The 19523-nt window shown below is 53.2% G+C and overlaps 1 protein-coding gene across 8 annotated transcripts in view; it reads right to left on the reverse strand.

Moving 5' to 3' along the window:
• The window catches only part of FUBP3 (far upstream element binding protein 3), a 41139-nt gene extending 31559 nt beyond the window's left edge, over positions 1-9580 (reverse strand). For 3 of the 8 annotated variants that reach the window (XM_082327573.1, XM_082327577.1, XM_082327572.1), the window contains exons 1-2: positions 9446-9580; positions 2424-2529 (exon numbers count right to left, since the gene is read on the reverse strand). In XM_082327573.1, coding sequence (XP_082183699.1) covers positions 2424-2529; positions 9446-9532 — 193 coding nt within the window. In that variant the 5' untranslated portion in view covers positions 9533-9580. Of the gene's footprint in view, positions 1-2423; positions 2530-2876; positions 4927-8203; positions 8595-9445 lie in introns of those variants that run through there. The other 5 variants (XM_082327576.1, XM_082327570.1, XM_082327575.1 and 2 more) reach the window with 4 other exon arrangements.
• Positions 9581-19523: the final 9943 nt, after the last annotated feature.

A 19523-nucleotide genomic window follows, 5' to 3' on the forward strand; every position in this document is an offset into this window, starting at 1 on the left:
TATTAAAAGCAACTGCCATCTTCCAGATGCCTAAAGCCAAAGCTGCATTATAGCCTTTTAATGCCATGGCAGCAAGAGCAGGTAGCCCAAGACTGACTAAGGTGTGGCTCATACCACAAACAAATACAGAGCAAGAAGCACTCGCTGCTTCAGGAGTGCCTTTGCCAGGCTGCAGTTCTGGGGATGCAGTTAAAGAGCAGCGCAGGAGGATTATGTGGTTAGGTGGGGAACTCATCACACGGTTGTATTTCAGTACAGGATTTACTAATGCCATTAGAAATAAGACCCAAGATAACCAAAGCTGAAAGAAGCGATACAACCCTTGCTCCTACCCTGGTAATTCTGTTTTCTTCATGAAATTCCAGCTCTTTAAAATATTACTTCCATCATTTCTCTTCTCCTCTAAGATCTCACAGATCAAATTTTTGGGAAGGGAGTTGAACAAAGTTATAACATCTACAGATGTATATGAAGAACCCAAGGGCAAATACAGCGCTTGGAGCTACTTTTAAAAGTGACAAACACAGCCCAGTGCTGAACAAGCACCCAGGGTGAGCAAACACCCGTAGGTCTTTGCATCAGCAGAACAACTGCCAATGCAACACTCAAAGAGCACAGCCACTCTGGAGGCTCTCCCAGGAGCGATACCTGCTCCACGGAGTTATCTACCACAGCGCAAGAAACTAGCAGTAATGTACGTTCATAGCCCAGGCTCCAACTGCATCGACACGGTTTGTGTCAACACAAACAAGGCTCAGCAGGTAACAGGGCTCACCAGTAAAAGTTTAAGTACAAAGTCTAACTTGCGCTGTCATTAAGCGCTATGACCATTTCACATGTTAAAAGTTCATAAAAAGTCATGCTGTCAAGAGGTCAGATTTCTCGGTTCAGTCTGATGGATCAATGAAAGAAATAGATAGGACTACTGTTATGAATGACCAGTTCCTAGAAGGCTACTTTCATTCTTTTCCACATACAGCCACTTATCTAAGCCATGCAGACACAGCTCAAAGTTGCTCAGCATTCTTCAATGCTGAACAGCCTGCTTGACAGCCAAGCACCTTCCCATACAGAAACCAACACATACCAGTAATACCAGGCCTCTGGCTTCTCACAGACATGGTGATGCTCCAGCCTGAGATGGAAGGCGCAGAGGCTCACCCAGATAAACCCATTCTTTCCTAAAACACCAAACCAAAGGAGCAGCAACCTCTTGCTCAAACAGAGCCAACACCAGAGAACAAAGTGGGTTGTGGCACGTGTTCAGAAACCAGTAATGTTAGCAAGCCAGAGGCTCCACATGAAAGAAACTTCTCCCCGTGCTCCAGCACGTTTTTTCAGAACGAGAAGTGGACGGGCAGTATTTTCAGCCTTTGCCTCACACAGCTTTGTATCAGACAGAAAAAATTATTTTCAAAATAAAGTGCTAGGCAGCAGCTTTGCTTATCTCCTCACTACTCCTGAACATATCTGGGGGGGGAGAGAATCACCTTGCAGGGCTACTTGTGTCAGTAATAATACTAAAGGAAATAGGAAAAGGAAGACAGCCACATTTTTTTTTTATAACCAACCACAGGAAAAGGTGAGCTCTTTGCATCCATACAGCAGCAGCTAAGAAGTTTAAACACTTCTTGTAACAGTGCACATCATTAGATTTATAAAAAAGAAAACACCTGTTCTAACATTCTTCTTGTTCCCACCAAAGATAAGAAACTAATAACTTATTTTAAAATTGTCACACTTCATACAGTATTAACTCATTACAGTTCCCAGATATGGTCCACCCAGTAAATTATTCTTTGGCTGTGGCCAACGTTAAATGCTTCAGAGATCTAAGAATCCTCAAAGAATAATTATGAAAAAAGCTAAGCCTAATACGGGAAGTTTCCTTCCAACTTGCATCGACACGCCTTCTCCTTAAAATTCATGTACAAAGCAATCAGAACTCTTGACAGTGACTCAATTACTGTGCTGTGGCCATTGCTACAGTGGGAAAGGAGCACACGTAACACTGTCCCTGTACACTGTGTGCTCTCAGAAATTAAGGTCATCAGGGACAAACAGCTTTACTACATATATCTGGTACCCTATACCAGGACCCTATACCAGGCTCCAGCACAGTTCCAATAAGCGCATCCTCCTCCCTCCCTCCCCCCAACTACCACAGAACAAGATTTAAATTATGGAGTTCTTTTGCTAATACCCAAAGTTCATGAACTAAGAAAGAATTGCTTCACATTAATAATACTAATGCCTAGGAGCTCTGTGCTATCTAGATAAAGACTAAACAGCACAGGGAATGCTGTATAAAATTTCTATACACTGAAAGATGCATTGATTTCTGTCCTTAAAGCAGACAACTGCCTCCATAGATGCATTTCAGGAGCTGCATCCACAAGATTGACTAATCGTAACCAGCTTACCTCCGTCATCCAGGGGCCGTTTCTGCACTCCATAACCGTAGACTGATGGGTCCACAAGTGTTGTGGAATTATTCAAGTGAGGAATATCTCCAATTTTAGCAGCAATCTATAAAAATAGAGGATAAAAGCATGATTAGCATACCTGAAGTTTCAACCACCACAGCTAAACATGCTTTCTTCCAATAAGGCATTTACCCCAGCCAAATCTTCTCTCAGCTATTTTCTATACAGGTGGCTTTATAACAGTTCCAAGACAGAAGTGCTTCATTTGTAAAGGAAACAATTTTCTGCTTGCTATTGATATTTGTTTAATTAAGATCGCATTCACCCAGTTCCTCTTCCTGATCATAAGCAGGTATTTACTCCCTGGAACATTATATTCAGGTTTGTTCACTCAACGGACAGCTGACAAGCTGTATCTTGCAAAGAGGAGAGTTAAACAAGCTCACTAACTTTGTCCTGGAGAAGCTGCCTCCACCGTAGCTGTGTAGGAGGACACACGCTTCCTCCTGCTTCCGTGCATAATCTGATACATAGCAATGCATACTTGCACATCAGTGGGGGAGCGAAGGGAGAAGAATGTGAAAATACACAGCACAAGGACAGGTTTGGGAACTCCTTGTCAAAGAGACTGGATCACCCTGTGTTTACTGCACGAAGAATAAGCCAGTGGGCAAACTATTAGCCCAGAATTAGTTTCCATTTCCTGCAGCTGTCAATAGAGCACAAACACGACTAACACTGCCTGTGCCTCTGCTTCCATCCCTTACAGAGGGATAACAGCCATTCCCTGCCGAGCCAGGATGCAAGGAGGATATTTACAGGAAAGAGGAGACAGTCAGGTATCACAGTAAGGGGACTAAAGTAAGCAAATAAACCAGGTGAGAGAGCGATCTAACCATGACTTAATAAAAGTGAAAAGTTAAGTTCATCTCTAATGACATTCGGGAGACATCTATACAGATGGATGCTGACAGAAGGGAGCTCTCTCACCTGCTCTCCAAGCTAACTGATGTAAGCCCACGCTAGAACCATACAGGTGCGTTACTTCGGTGCTGCACCCCAGTTAATACCCCCTTCAGGGCCAGGCAAACTGCAGGCTCACAGCACCCCTTGCCTACATAAAGTACTTTGCTATAATAAGCAAGCGCAGAACAAAGCGGTTACAGAACAAATATAAAGCACGGCGTATTCTACAGCGTTTGCTTCCTTTTCCAGCAAAAAGAAAATCATTGAATAGGATCTTTACTAGGAGTCTGATCTCACTCTATTATAACTGGGATTTCACCAGAGAATAAGCAACAGGAACAGATGAAAGAGCATTTTACACAGATACGTTTTAAATGAAGAGAAGGGCAAATGACAAATATAACTAAAGGTGTTTCTAAAATTTGAGTTTTACTGCAACAGAAAGACATCTACAGTAACTCTGGTTGTTGACACTATCGGCTGCTGCAGTGGAATAAACAATTGCCCAAGATTCAGAACCACAGGGTACTGAAAAAAAAAGCTATTTGACATAATCTTGAAAGATTGAGGGCACTGCTTTTAGAAAGAGAATAGAAAACATTCTCTTCAATGCCTTGCATGAAAAGGGCTCCAAGTTTTGACCATTTTCTTCTCATAGCCCATTCTCTCCCATCCTCTTTTAGAAAGTCAACAACTTTGTTGTGTCAAAAATGCCAGGAGCTAGAGAATAGTCTTCCTGCAGGACCAGCACAGTGATCATGTAGCAAAGCTTGGGTGACAAGCACCTTGCCTATCAACACATCCAAGAACTAATAAGCCCATAGAAATCTGATTCTGAAAGCATTAACACCGACTACCCCTTGTCCACTCCACACTAGGGAGTGCCAGGTAACGCCTTGCTTTTTGACTGAAAACTGTACTGCATCCATGGTTCCTGCCCTTTGCCCCCATGCCTTCCCCTTATGTTTGGGATGCAGAGGATTTTAACAAAGGTACAAAGAGCACAAATGTTTCCTGACTACTTCAATGCTGAAAAATAAATTTTAACATACATTTTATAACGATTACCAGCTTTCACATAATAACTTACAAACGTATGCCAAAAGGAACAGTGTCAGGTATAACATACCCTGGCATGTTTTGGAACATTTGATTTTAACATGCCCTTTATGAACTCTCTTTCTGTTAGTGGTTATTTACTTGAAAAAATCTGTAAGTTGTGGAAGCTGCTAGCTGACAGGCTGGAGCTGAAATCACACACCACACGCGCAAGGGAAAGAAAAAAAATTGTCTGTGGATAGCAGAAGCTGGCCTACAAAAGGAAGCTAGCACGAAGCACAAGAAGAGATCACCAGCACTAAGGCTGGCTGCTCCCAGAGCAGGAGAGCTTTGCAAACCCCTACTCGTGCTTAGCACACAATTATCGCCCGGGCACAGAACCCTCCAAGTAAAGGACAAAAATAAGAGAGTCAAATCAATTTTTACATTATCAGCTTTTGGGATATTTTCCTCTTTTTTTTTTTCCTGCTTTTTTTAAACTTGCACCCTTATCTCTAAAGCCTCCCAGCTGCCACCGGATTACAGGCAGACAACACGCCACCTCACTACAACAGGAAAAAATACCCTGCAAAATTAAGAGTTGAGCTTTTTAAGTAGATGTAGCTGTTAAAATACATTTTAACTTCTTATGTTCAACTTAAAATGGGAACCTCAGTTTTTACTATAGGTTCAGCAGGGAGATAAGCACAAAAGTTAGAACACAGCAAAAGTAAGCAGACCTAGCCCTTAGCTGACTAAATGACCTTGAGTAATGTACTGCTAGCCACTGCTTTTGTCCTGCTGTATGTCAGTCTTCATTTTTTTCCTTTTTCTTTTTTCCTAAACCCAATACATCCATTTCATTAAGCTCTGAAATACACTGGAAAAAAGTATCACTACCACAGAACTGTTTCTGCACCTAACTTCCCCAAAATAAAGCTCTCCAACAAACACTTTAAAGGACATAGTACAAACCTGAGCTACAGCTTGCACTGGTAAAGCCAAGAAAAACAAACAAAATAACCCACAAAGTTGTGTGAGGAATACATGTTTTCCTATACCTTGCACTTCTGTCCTCCTATACCTTTAACACTCTTTAAAAATGGTGTAATACCAAAACGCTTTTAAATATGAAGCTTCTTTGCTGGGCACAGCAGGACTCAAACACCAATATCTGCAGAATTCAGAATTCAGCTTTCAAGAGAAAGGGCCTAGCTTCTGCGAAGAATCTCTCCTTGCTGTCCTGCAAAAGAACAGCAACCGATAAAATCACCAATTCTAGGTATTAGCAGGATATGAAACAATAAGGTGCTGTCACCTGGCCCTTTAGACAATTCTAGTACTTCTGCTACTCCTCCCATTCGTCGAGCAGAATACTCGAGTTTGCATGACAGACATTTCTCCAGAGCTCTGTAGGAAGTAGCGAAACCGTCCACAACCATTTAAGTTTCATGTCACAGGTGGTTTTCCTAAATAACAGAGTAATTGCAAAGCCCTAAATCTATTTGAGGATGATCTGAAAAAGTACTCTGCAAGGGGATAAAGAAAAGTAAGTCTTAAGACCCCTCCATCTCCGCAGAAATTAGAAGTTAGAGCCTGATAGTAGAAAGGGATTTTAAACATACAGCCTGTTGACAGTCAGTCTCAGGATATTCATCCACTTTCAAGGTACCCAAGATGGCACGCTACAGGCTTACCAAGCCACAGCCTTTCCTCTTCATAACATTCCCAGAAATTCAGATTCAGGCAGTACATACGGCAGGTTACAAGAACAGCACATATATGAAGAAGGAACCAGTAAGTGCTGCAAACACATGTACTGAAAATGAGACTGCCGAGAAGAGGAGAGGGTAAAAAACAAGCAAGACGCTGTTTTGTCAGTAAGAACAAGACTCAGGGACAGCCTGATAGAAATCCATTTTTGTCCAAAGCACAGGCAGTTCTGCTTATTTTCTGATCTCATTACTCAAAAGGGGAGCAAACATCCTCTTTTTTCCCCCCCACCCCAAAATGCCACAGAAGAAAAGCCACCCGGCCGAGGAGCAGCCGGACAGATGGACGGATCGGTCACCACCTATGATCCATAAACTAATCCACTCACTTGAGGCGTGGTGCAGAAGATGCAAGACAGACCATCTCAAAGCCCCAGCGTTCACTTGAAAAAGTAATTTTTGATACATCTCAAATATTTAAGACTCCACAAAAAATCCAAACAAGCCCAGCACAAACATCAAAAGCAACATACAAGTTATTTCTTTCAAAGGTATTCCAGATTTCTTACTCTTATGTCATCTCACACCCCAGTGAATCTGAGGAATGCAGTTACTGTGATTGATCAGGAGTCCTCCCTGTCCTGAATTATTTAGTTATTAATAGCTAAGCATTGTATTCCACAGCCTGATTTGAGTGTTATGGCTTTCATGGGAACCAAATTTAGTAAACTTGATTACTAGTCTTAAGTGTAAGATTAAGCTTTGAAAGAGTTCAAATGTCAAGCCAGGGATGCCATACCAACCCACGAAGCAAGAGCCACGACTGAAGTTTTTTCCTCTGCTCCCTCATCCTCTTAAGCAAAAGTAATACTCAGAAAAGGCTATGGCATTGGCCACAGAAACAGTATAAAAGCCGATATCTACACACCAGATCAGTATAGTTCAGGCAAAAACATTAAACGCACTTGGTGAAAGCTCTGCCATCACCTCCAGAGAAGTGTTAGGTGTAACTGCCTTTACATCCCACCTGATCCTCAGCCAGGAAGTTCCATCACAGACTGCTTGAGGGAAATATTCGTCCACTGAGACCATCTTCATTCACATTTGGTAACAAGTCACCCGGGACAATTTAGTTCTGTCGAACTGTGCAGACGACTACCTACTCCCTTACAAAGCCTCTACGGAACTAGATTAAATCAAGTACTTTTGCAGGGGGGGAAATATTTTAGCATTTGCCAACAATTCTTTTCATCCCACTAATGGGGAAAAAAAAAAAAAAAATCGCATTCAACAGGAGCATATAAGTCTGCATGAAAATGTAGGCCACTGCGCTCCCATGAATACGTGCAGAGTACACATTTCACTTGTTTCAAGTTTTCACTTGTTTCCAGCGTGAAAAGATAGCAGGAAGGTTGCTACGCTGCAGCGCCTGACCTGAAGTTGGCAGCTTGGACGACTCTGAAATCTTCCAGTTCAGACTAACTCAAGTTGTAGGCTTACAGAAACTCAACACAATCTTTCAAGCATAATGAACTTAAGAACAGCAAAATCTGAATAAGTGAGCAGAGCCAGGCTACAGAATTATTTAATATTCTATCTCTTTCATGTGTGGGTTCGGGGGCCTCACAGATTCACCCTACAAACTTGATGACAGCAACCACACAGCACCACCTCAGTGAATTTTCAGTTAGTGCTATGTTTTAGCCTAAAACCATCTGAGGCATCCCACCTTCACATTTAACCTGCTATGATCAGATGAGCGGTACGTACTGTGGCACTTTCAACATGCTCACAAAACAATTTCAACATGCTCACAAAACAATTTCAACAAGCTGCAACTTACCACCAAATAATTTTCTTCTACATAAACAGGTTATTCAAAGATTATTCAACTGCTAGCAGACGATAATATTACCAGATATTCAATGAGATGTTTTTGCAATGAGGCACCTTCGGTAACAGACGATCAGGTCAAGACAAACACAGCTGCAATACCTCTCAATTTAACTGCAACACGGTGATAACCCTGGGCTAACAGCAAAGCTTTCAGACATCGCATACCATCAAGACCACAGTGCCTTGTTCGCCACTGAAAAAAGCGATGCGTGGCCTCATCCAGGAGGCAGCTAACACGCAACTTGCCTACTGCAATACTTATGCTGAGAAAGGAATCAACAACCGAAGAGCAGACTAGCTTGTGATCTCCTCTGGGAAGGTGCAGGGTGTTCATCTAGACCAGCGAGCGCCTCTGTACAGGTCGCTGAAGACCGCACAAAACGCAGACTGGCTCCCATACTGATTCACAAGTGAGCTGCGAGCGATGGTAAGCCACTTAAGTTCCATTAGAGCGATTGCTTGAAAGGTCTTAGGTCCAGCTTAGTTTCTTCGGGAGTTTCTCAGTGAAATGAGAAAAGCGAGTCTGGGCAACAGAAGGAGATTTCTCCCACCTGGCCTGTAACATTGGAAAGAATAAAGTCAGGGTCTTTAAGCGCCAGTTGGGCTGCGGTCCCAGTATTTAGCTGTATTACACCTTGTTAAGGTGCAGTTACTAAACATGAGTAAAGTGCAAGCTGTTCAGAGATGGAATAAACACCTGCGACAGACATGGAAGAAGAGGTGCAATGAACGGTCACAAAGTCTGCACTGTTAGCAGCAGCTTCTTGATTCTGGAGCCACTTTCCACAATCTGAGAAGCACAGAAATATTTGGAATACGCTGTACTGAAGACAAGGGTGTTGAATTCTGCAGGTCTGGGCGCTTTCGCTGAAAGTTTCCATTTTAGCGCCGGGTAAGCTCAGAGATTCCTTTGGGAGCACTTCACTCCCCCCTCTCTCTCCCCGCCAGGAGGGAATGCAAAGCTCCCCCTCTGCCGGGGTTTCCACTGATTAGCCTAACGCACAATTAAGGCCTCGTTTAAAAAACGAATTAACATTAGCTCACACCCACCCACTGCAAAGTGCAAGACGACAGTTTCGCAGACGGGAGCTCCCGCAGGCTGCAGCCCGCCTCCTTCCCCGCAGAGCAGCCTTTCGGCCGTGTCACAAGCCCCGGCCGCGACTCGCCCCGAAGGGGGCTGTCAGAGAGCCCCGCCGCCGCCGCCCCGGCCTGCCCCTCGCCCCGCCGCCCCCCGCAGGGGACAGCCCCGGGGCTGCTGCGAGGGGCCGCCGGCTCCGGCCTGCCGGGAGAGGGGCAGCGGGGCCGCGGCCCAGCTCCTCACGGCGGCTCCGCGCCTCGCCTCAGCCCCGCGGCCTAGCGGCGCCCCGCGGCCTCCTCCCGCCCCCAGCCCGCCCAGCCGGCGCCTACCTGCCGGACCCGGTGCAGAGCGTCGACGAACCCCTCGGGCTTGATCCCCACGGGCGCTGCGCTCTGCCCCTGCGCCAGCTCCGCCATGACACGCGCCCCGCGCCCGCCCGCCGCCGCCGCGCCGTCCCGCCGCTCCGCCCGGGGACCCGCACCCGGAAAGGGAAAGAGCCCCCCGCTTCCGCCGGAAGTGGGGCGGGGGGGCGGGGGCGCCGCGGCGGGGCGGGACCGGGCGGGGGGGGCTCGCGCCGCGCGTCACGGGCGCTCACGTGCCGACGGGGGGGGGGCTCGGGGCGGGGCGAGCCCCGGCACCGCCCCACGGGGGGACCCCCCCGCCCCCCCGCCGCCACCGGGAGCCCGCGGGCGGGGGGCGCTGCCCGGGGACCCCCCCGGCCCCTGCCCGCCCCTGCCCGCCCGGCCCTGCCTGTGCCGCCCCGTCCCTGCCTGCCCCTGCCATCCCGTCCCTGCCTGGGCCGACCCCGGCCAGACTGTGCCCTGCCAGACCCTGCCATACCGTCCCCGCTTGGGCCAGCCCCTGCCAGGCTGGGTCATCCCATCCCTGCCTGCCCCTGCCATCCCGTCCCTGCCTGCCCCTGCCATCCCGTCCCTGCCTGCCCCTGCCATCCCATCTCCTGCCTGCCCCTGCCATCCCGTCCCTGCCTGCCCCTGCCATCCCGCCCCTGCCTGCCCCTGCCATCCCATCCCTGCCTGCCCCTGCCATCCCGCCCCTGCCTGCCCCTGCCATCCCATCCCTGCCTGCCCCTGCCATCCCATCTCCTGCCTGCCCCTGCCATCCCGTCCCTGCCTGCCCCTGCCATCCCATCCTTGCCTGCCCCTGCCATCCTGTCCATGCCTGTACCAGCCCTGCCAGACTGGCCCCTGCCAGCCCCTGTCACCCCATCCCTGCCTGAGCCAACCCCTGCCAGGCTGGGTCATCCCATCTCCTGCCTGCCCCTGCCATCCCGTCCCTGTCTGGCCCAACCTGACAGCCCCTGCCACCCCAACAGCCCCTGCCACCCCATCCCTGCCTGTACTGGCCCTGCCAGACTGCCCTGCCTGCCCCTGCCATCCCATCCCTACCTGTGCCATCCCCTGCTAGGCCGTGCCATCCCCTCCGTCCCCGCTGCGGTGGTGGCCGCAGAGGCACCCCACCAGCAACCACCATTTAACATCCTCCGTGGAAACACGTCACCCCACAGCGCCCGTTGCCTGCCTGTTTTCCTGCCTGTATTTGAGGACCATGTTTCTGACCACGCTGCCGTGGGCCAGACACTGCCATGGTGGCGGCGACACATTGCGCAAAGCTCCAGGACGCGGGGTGCCGGTGTGCTCCGGGGAGCTCTGCCCTGCTCCGCCGAGACCTGGAGCTCTGGGAGGTGCCCGGGCTCCCCCCGTCCTCTGGGCCGGAGCCCCCAGGTCTGATTCCGCCCTCAGCCGCAGCCCTCCCGCCACAGCGGAGGAGCAGGAGGCTCTGGGATGATGCAAGGACCAGTTCGTCAAGGGGTAATGCAAAGAACATGCAAAGCTTTGTGCCGGTTTTGGCTGGGGTAGAGTTAATTTTCTTCATAGTCGCTAGTGTGGGGCTGTGTTTCAGATTTGTGCTGGAAACGGTGTTGATAACCCCGGGATGGTTCCTTACCGCTGAGCAGCGCTTGCACGGAGTCCAGGCCTTTTCTGCCTCTCACCCCCCAGCAGCGAGCAGGCTGGGGGCCCAAGGAGCTGGGAGGGGACACGGCCGGGACAGCTGCCCCCCGCTGCCCAAAGGGACATCCCACACCGTATGGCGTCACGCTCAGCGCATAAAGCTGGGGAAGAAGGAGGAAGGGGGGGACGTTCGGAGCGATGGCGTTTGTCTTCCCAAGTCACCGTTACACGTGATGGAGCCCTGCTTTCCTGGGGATGGCTGAGCGCCTGCCTGCGATGGGAAGGAGGGAATGAATTCCGTGGTTTTCTTTGCTCGCGCACATGGCTTTTGCTTTCCCTATTAAACCGTCTTTATCTCAACCCATGAGTTTTCTCACTTTCACCCTTCCAGTTCTCTCCCCCATCCCACCGGGGGGGAGGGAGTGAGCAGCTGTGGGGCTTAGTTGCCAGCTGGGGTTAAACCACGACAAGGTTATTCCTCAAGCAGGGCGCTGCTGCATGGCCCCTGCCCAGCCCTTACAGTCCGAGATGTCTGGGCGATGGCGGTGCTTCATGGGGTGTCCCACGAGGGCTGCCACCCACCCTGCTGCCCGTGCACAGACCCTCTCAGGGTGTGTTGCTCTCATTCTCGGCTCTTTCTTGCTCTTTCCAGTTTTATGCATCTCATTTGCGCCTACATGAGTAGGCAGGAATTGCTGAGGCCGATGAAATTGTCTGGTGGCTGTCCAAGGGCAGGGAACACGCTTCTTCACTGGGATGCACAGTCTGCTGCCAGTCACCTACGCTACACCAGCAGGCTTGCTGATGACCAGCCTTTCCTCCTTTCAGAAGCTGGGATCATTTTCTTAAGCAAAAGGACCATTTGTTTTAGGAGAAAGGAACACAGCCCATGGGGGAAGGATTTTAAGATGGTCTATATCATCGTGGCCACCCCATCATCTTCCAACCATGGTGGAGGCAACTTCTCCAGCCATGCCAGGGCTTTGCCTCTTCTTCTCTTGCAAACAACCCGGAGACTTTGCTGGATTCAGGGACTTTTTCCCCTCCCAGCCTTGGCCAGGAAGACCCAACAAGCTCAGCACCAGCTGCCCCTTTCCCCAGGCAGGTCCCGAGTGGGGGGATCACCCCGACAGCCCCACTCGGCTCTCAGGGGTGCTGTGCCCTGAGCAGGATTCCCCCTGTGACCCTCCAGCTAATGCCACCCTCAAAGTGGCTGCAAAAAGAAGGTGACCAAATCTGAAGCCTAAAGCCCCCGGCGCTAGGATGCCGGCAGAGAGAAGCCGTAGCCTCCGCTGCCAGACCCAGCGTGGCACTCGGGGCTGTGAGAGATGAGTTTTGGCAGTCTCAAGCCCTGGCAAGAGATGGAGGAGCCTCCTCGGCGCTGGGCAAGACTGGGGCCAAGGGACCAGGCTGCCAGGAGGGTGACGGTGAGCCCCGGCACTGGACGGGCAGGGATGGTTGGGAAGGAGCCTGGTGAGAAGAAGACATCAGGCGGCAATTGAAAAGAAGGAAATTACAGGCCTTAAACACTTCCAGAAACAAATTTCTGATGTAAATCTTCCTTTTGAGGGGGGAAAAAAGGGAAAAAAAAGAGTGATTCTACGCCTCCATCACCCGCCTCCCCCTGCCCGAGACACACACACCTTCACACACACACACGCGCTGAAATTAGTTGTGACAGCTGAAATTCTCCTCTCTCGGACGCCGTTTGACAGGGTACTTAAAAAAGGAGGAGGGAAAAAAAAAAGGAGAAGAAGAAGAAAAGGGAAAGTGGTTTGGTGTTGCATGGGGGAGGCGGAGGGGGGTGATGGGGTGGGGGGTTTCAAGTGATACAAGGCGCATAATTCAGGCTTCTTGGATTGCAAAAGCTCCTCTTACCTAAAGGGCCTGCTGCCTTTATTTTTATCCAAATGGCTCAATTACTGCAAAGCCCCACAGAGAAAATTATGGATGTTTGCCTCTATTTTTCTCCCCTTGTCTCGACAACTGTAGATATTTTGTTTTCCTTCTTTCCATCTCTTTTTTTTTTTTTTTTCCCTTTTGGTGGTGGGTGCGGGGGGTGGAAGGTGGCCAGGGACCAGGACAGGGGATGGATGGGGAGATACGGGGGACCGGGGGTGAGGGACAGGGCGCTGGCACGCGGTGGCCCTGCCACCATCACACAACTTGGTCCTCTCTCCGTCTCCCCCGTGTCACGTCGCACCTTTGGGTCCTCGCATCCCCCTCGTCCCCACATCCCCCACCCTTCTCCCTTACTCCAGGCCTCTCTCCCCCTCTTCTCCCCCACCTCCCTCCTCTCCTTCCCCCTGCTCTCCTCCCCATCACTCCCTCCCTGTGCCTCTCAAAGCCACCATAATAGCAGCTTGTTTGGCACTTCACTTGGTCTCAATGAGAAAATTCCCCCCTCTCCCTCTTTTTGCCTTCGTTATTTCCAAACCCTGCAATAGCTCCTTTGCTCAGGGCTGCGGGAAGTGCCCATTTTTCAACATTTTTCTTTGGCTTATGTTTGTCATCCTCTGAATTACCGCACCGGGGAGTCCAGTCAGCCCGACACCAGGCCCTGCTATTCACGCCTCTCCTGCTCCTTAAGATCATGTAGGGAGAAATTAGTTATTTATTTCGAGCACCACTGCAATGCACTTCCCCGCAGAAGTGTTTGTTTTGATCCCCCGCTGGAAAAGGAGGCTCCGCAGGGAGCGCCGGCAGCACCGGGTCCGGCAGGAGACACGGTGAGGGCAGGGCAGGGTGTGGGCAGCCCTGGGGGCTCCCAGGAGAGGTGTGAGCATGGAGACCCCCAGCGAACACGTGGCTCGTGAGAGGGGTCCCCACCATGCTGAGGTGTTTCTCCAAGGCTCCTCCTGGAGCAGATGCTCTCTGCGAGTTTCCAGGTGATGTTGTCCCATCAGGAAACCTGGTTGTCTGTGGTTTTATCCCTAGGTCAGACAATGCCATGGTGAGATGGATCCCGAGACCACCTGGTGCCAGGAGAGCATCCCACCCCAAGGTGGCCATGACTACACCAGGGGGTGCAACCCAGGAGGCTCTGCCAAGCGCTGAAAGATTGGGCAGGTTTGGCGGCTGGAGGAGGGATCCCTGCTCCAGCCCACGCTCGCCGGCCACGGTCCCCAGTCCCACTCGCCAGGTGCTGTCCTGCCCACCCCGGCCCCCTTCGCAGAGCGGTGCCAGCCCTGCCTGGGCAGCCGGGCTTTTGGGCAAGGGCAGCGCGGACCGGGAAACATTCACCACCTTGGAGAGTCCCAGATGATGGGAGATGGGAAGGACGCTGCCTGTCCTTGGAGGTCGTAACCCACCTCCCCTTCTCCCTGTGCCAGGGTCAGGAATCAGTGATTCCCATCGCTGAGCCCACCGGTGCTGTTGCAGACTGGGCTGGCATCGCCGCAGCTCCATAGCTGCCCTGGCAGTCGGGATGCTGCCAATGCCTGTGAGCCCTTCTCCTTGCGGAGGTGCCATGGACAGGCTGCTGGGGGAGGGCCCAGGGAGCTGCAGCTTTAAAGAAAGAAGAGGAGCAGCGGGAGGAAGAAAATGCAAAATTGGCCCAGTGGGTAGACCTGCTATTTAAGTGCAGTTGAGAAGCGAGCGGGAGGAATTACAGGAGAAATGATAGTGCCCTGACAGCTGCCATTTCCCACCGCCAGTCTCCCCTAATGGAGTCCTAATGTAGTGGTGGGCTCTTCGCTGACAGCCCAGCCCGAGACAGGGCTCGTCTTTGTGCTGGTGACAGATGGGACAGTCCGGCAACAAACCTGTAATCCTCTGATTTCTGCCGCTGGCTCAGCTTAACCCCTTCTTCCCCCAGCACCCGCTCGCTTCGCAGGTGTGTATGGCTGGTGTGGGGTGCGACCTGCCCCCGGGGTCCCCCATCGACCCGCTGCAGTGTGCCGGGTCTGGCAGCAAAGCAAGGTACTGGGAAGAGGAGGCAGCTGCCTGCAGCTCCCTCCACATCGCTTGGCTGCTGCTGGCCGGAGCAGCATGGCAGAGGCTCAGCCTGGTCACCAAACCGAGCTGGAGCAGGCAGCAGCACGGCTCCCTGCGGGGAAAGCAAAAAGCCAGACCCTGCTCTGGCCACATTCCCCACGCCGCTCTGCCTGTGTGACATTTAAGCGGGCAGGTGAGCGTGGGCAGGTGAGCGCAGGCAGGTGTGCTCTGCGGCACGGCGCCTGCCGGGAGGGCTCTGGGCTGCCTGCCCGGCACAACGCCCGCCGGGAGCCTCCCACTACCACTGGCTGCTGGCTCTGGCACTGAACCTCCTTGCTTGCCTCAAATTAGCCCCAAACCAGGGTAGGATTAGACAGTTTTAAGCTAAAAGGTGTGACAGCTCCCCCTCAAGACCAGGCTGCCTTGACTACACGCAGCTCTGGTCCTGCTCCCCAGGATGTTGGGGGTGGCAGCAGGAAAAGCTGCCAGAGTTCTTCTGCAGAAAAATGAGTGCAGCTGCTCCACACCCTTGTCTGTCTGCTGGGAGGGAAGGCCGGGCGTGCTGGGGGATCCTCTGCGGCAGAGGGATGGGCAGAGGGATGCTCTCACCCCTGGGATGCAAAGGGGGAGATTAACCACCTGCTGATCTTCTTCTCCTGCATCCCAAAGAGCCCAAAGGATCTCTGCGGAGGGATTTTTGGATGCTTCTCTGTTAGGCAAAGGTCCAAGCCCCTCTGCCTCCTTCCCAGCATGGAGCATCTCCCGCTTTCACCCTATCTGCCCTCCAATGCGTGTCTGGGTCTCCATCCCCTCCAGTGAAACCCACTGGCATCCTTCCGAGCTGCAAGGGAGCTCTCTCCCGTCGGCATGGGGCAGCTGGCTCTTCTCAGCCTGCAGACCCAGAGCCATCACCCCAGGATCACAGGCACCGAGCAAAAAGTCAGCAGCCCAGCAGGGTCCCAGCACCCTCCTTGTCTCCTCCCTCAGCAACCATCCCACCAGCAGCATGCCTGCCTGCATGCCTGCCTGCTTTCCTGCCCGGGCAGGAGTTAGCAGGTAGGACAGAGAGCTCCAGGCAGCTCTGCTGGGTCCATCTGCTCGTCCATCCAGCTGCAAAGGGGGGTCCTGAGCTGAGCCCCACTCCCAGCTCTGTGATCATCCTCTCCAGCCGATCCGGACCTACCCGAGGCCACGGGGAACAGAAACATCCCCATCCTGCATCCCTGCCCCACCAAACCCCGGGGAGCAGCTGAGACCCCAGGGCCGATCCCGGTGGATGCTGAGGGTCCTCATCACCCTCTGCTCGGCGGGGAGCCCCAGCCCCCGGCAGCGTTAGACCCTTCTCGGCAGGAAAGCGCAATGCGGCGCACGCAGGTCCTCGGCACAATTAGCCAACAAGTGGCTGTTTTGTGAGGGATTGTTGCTGATGTGTTTTAAGTGGCTTTCCGAGTGGAAAATGTGAGGCGCTGGAGAGGCCGGCAGACAAAGAGGGGGATGCATTAGGTTTTCTTGGTCTGCTTTGCACACATCTGACATCACTCCACGAAGCAAGTTCTGCCTGGCTTTGGGGAAAATGAAAAATAAAGCAAGAAAAAGGGGCCAAGGGTACAGGGGCGGGGGGAGCGTGTGCGATTCAAGCAGGCAAGTGGGGGCTTAATAGCAGGAGACACTGGAGCAAACTGTGTCAACCAGATGGGACCCGGGTGCTGCGGGAGGAGAGGGGAATTAGCCAACCCGCGCTTTGTTCCAGCAGAAAGCATGGCCCTCTCCCCCCAGGAGCTGCCTACATGTGATATAATACAGCCCCTTTCAGCCGCTAAGCTGGCCAAGGACAAAAGTCACCAATAAATAGCGAGAGGGCGAGGCTGAAAGCAAAAGGCAGAGTTGCCAAGAGCCCCTGCTTTCTCCTCGGGCGGCCCGTGCTGCCGTGCATCTGCCCTGGCCGCCGGCGCGGCGACCCGTGGGCACGGCGGTGGTGGGCCTGGGCGCAGGAGAGGTTTTGGAGGCACGGTGCCTTCGGCAGGGGCGGTTGCAGCCTGCGTGGCGTTCGAGGGTTGTCCATGTTTTCTCTGCCTTGATTCCTTCAGCCAAGCTGTAAGAGCCAGAGTCCCTGTGGCTCGGGCATCCCCCAGCGTGCATTGGGAAGGGCTGGAGGCTGCCGTCCCAGCCGTGTCTCCTGGCAGCCCGCCGCTTGGGCTTATTAAGCCAATGTGCATCCTTTACCTTCATTTCCAGACTCCTGTAAAAACACCCCAGCACCGAATAAAACGGTTCAAAAATCCCTCACCCAGCCCGGAATGCCAGGGAGCCAGAAGCAGACCCCACCGAGCGCTGTCTCTGAAGCCGCCTGCTCGCGGCCATGGGCGTCCCGTGGTTCCTCTGCCGTTCATCCAGAGGACGGTGAGCACCCTGCGCCCCCACCCACTGCCACCCCCCTGCCCGTGGCAGCCCCATGCCTGCTGGGTGGGGGGCTTGAGGGCTGAAGCCACCCCACGTCCTCGAGTTTTGGACCCAAAGGCACCCTGGCCATCGCGCCCCGGCAGAGAGCTCGAGACTCACAAACATTTGCTGGAAGGAGGAGACCCCGAACACCCCCTGAGCAGGTACCCCCAGTTTGGGGTCTCCCTTCCCTCCCAGCCCCCAGCAGGGACGCAGCCCAGCCAAGCACTAAACCAGCCATGGGGCTGTGCAAACAAGTGGGACCCCCCCATCCTTCCCCCCCAAAGGGGTCTTCCTTGCTTTTGTGGAAATATTGATCCCGATAAACCAGGGAGACACATTAGGTGCCCCGGGGGGGTCAGGAGATCAGCGGCTCAGCTGGCTGCCCGCTGCCCGGGCCCATGGGGTCTGGGATGGGCAAGGGGAGCGCCGGGGGCCTCGGGAAGCCCCATACGCCGCCAAGGGGGCCGGAGCCAAAGTGCTTTTGCCAAGGGGAGGTAAAACAAATCGATGAGGGGCCACCGTGACACGCTGACCCTGGCGCTGAGCCGTGGTTTTAACGCATGACAGTAAATCTGGGCGGGGGGCTCGGAGGCAGATGGCTGGAGGGGGGAGGCGAGACGGGGCACTTGCTGGTGGGATGAGGGAAGGGCAAGAGCTCCCAAACCGAGCGGAGGCCAGCAGAGCCCCCAGGGAAGAGAGAGGAGGTGGGAAAGGGCAGCTTGGACCCTGACACAAGGATGGGTGATGCCTCTGCCATGACCCGGATGCCCCTCATAGCCAAGCATCACTCCCGAGCGGTCCCTCCTGCCGTCGCACGTGCCCTGGTCCAGCCAGGAGGGCTGTAGGGTGCCGGAGCAGAGACACCCTGAGGCTTTCTCCAAACCTATTTCCATCCAGCCGAGGGGAAGCATCCCCTCTGAACGGAGGTCTCGGTTTCCAGCCCTCAGCTCCTCACTCCCACCTCCCATCTCTCACCCCCGCCAAAGCCAGAGGAGAGGGCAGGAAGGCACCAACGGCCTCGGATCCGGTTACCTGCAGCCAACAAAACCTACCTGTCCCTTCCCGGCCGCTCCCCCTGCCCCCTTGCCGGGGGGACGAACCAGAAGGACCCCCCTGGCCCTCCCCGAGCATTGCCGGGTCGCTGCCCACTGCGATCGAGTGACCAGATGGACGGCGGGCTCGGGCCGCAGCCTCCTCTGTGGGTCCCTTGTCCCCCGCCCTGAGCCGGCTGAGCTTTGACGCTCTGTCCCCCCAGGGCAGCCTTTGTCAGGGGCGTGCAGAAGGGCCCCTGTGTCCCTCTGATCCCTGCCGGCCCCACAGCAGCGCGTCCCCGGTCGGAGCATAAAGCTGGCTTTCAGGGATCCGTCGTTGGGAAACTCCCAGGGAAGAAGCAAGGGAGCTTCTTGTTAAATGGGGAAACAAAGCCACCTTGTTAAGGGGTTTACAAAGGCGACCATCTCCCCCTTGCCTGGGAAGCTCACGGCCAGTGACTCCCAACCTCACCGGGGGGATGGCTTTCCCTCAGAAAGATAGAAACACTTAATAGCTGTGCTGTGCTGCAGTCCTGTGACCCGTGTGCTTCCATGAATCCGCTTGGAGCCGCGTCTCCGAAGGAAAACAGGGACCAAATGCTCATTGCAGGGTCTCCCATGGTTTTCCCATTGCTGGTAGTGGTATCCCTGCCAGGGGAATGCCATCCTCAGTGCTGCCGGACCATTACCAGCACCCAGGGACCACTGCCTGCCCAAAATTACCTGATACTGGGTAGCACAAGAGGATTTTCTCCCCCTCCCTTGGGAGAGGTGGGCCGGGGTCCCCTCCACACACCCCGCAGGTGGGGAGATGGAGCCCCAGGAGGGGACGTGATGGGGACAGGGTCCCACAGGGTACAGCCGCACAAGACCTCCCTGCTTCCCTCCTGCAAAACATCCCCCTTTTTGCTCCTTTTCTCCAAGCAATAAAATAAAGTTTAAGCAAAATCCCAGTGGCCCTACAGCTGCTCTGCCCTCCCCCGGGAGTTTTCTCTTGACACCCATCTATTCTCACTGTCTTTTGCAGG

The sequence above is a fragment of the Platalea leucorodia genome (genome assembly GCF_965183815.1).
Source record: "Platalea leucorodia genome assembly, chromosome: 15".
NCBI classification, from domain to species: domain Eukaryota; kingdom Metazoa; phylum Chordata; class Aves; order Pelecaniformes; family Threskiornithidae; genus Platalea; species Platalea leucorodia.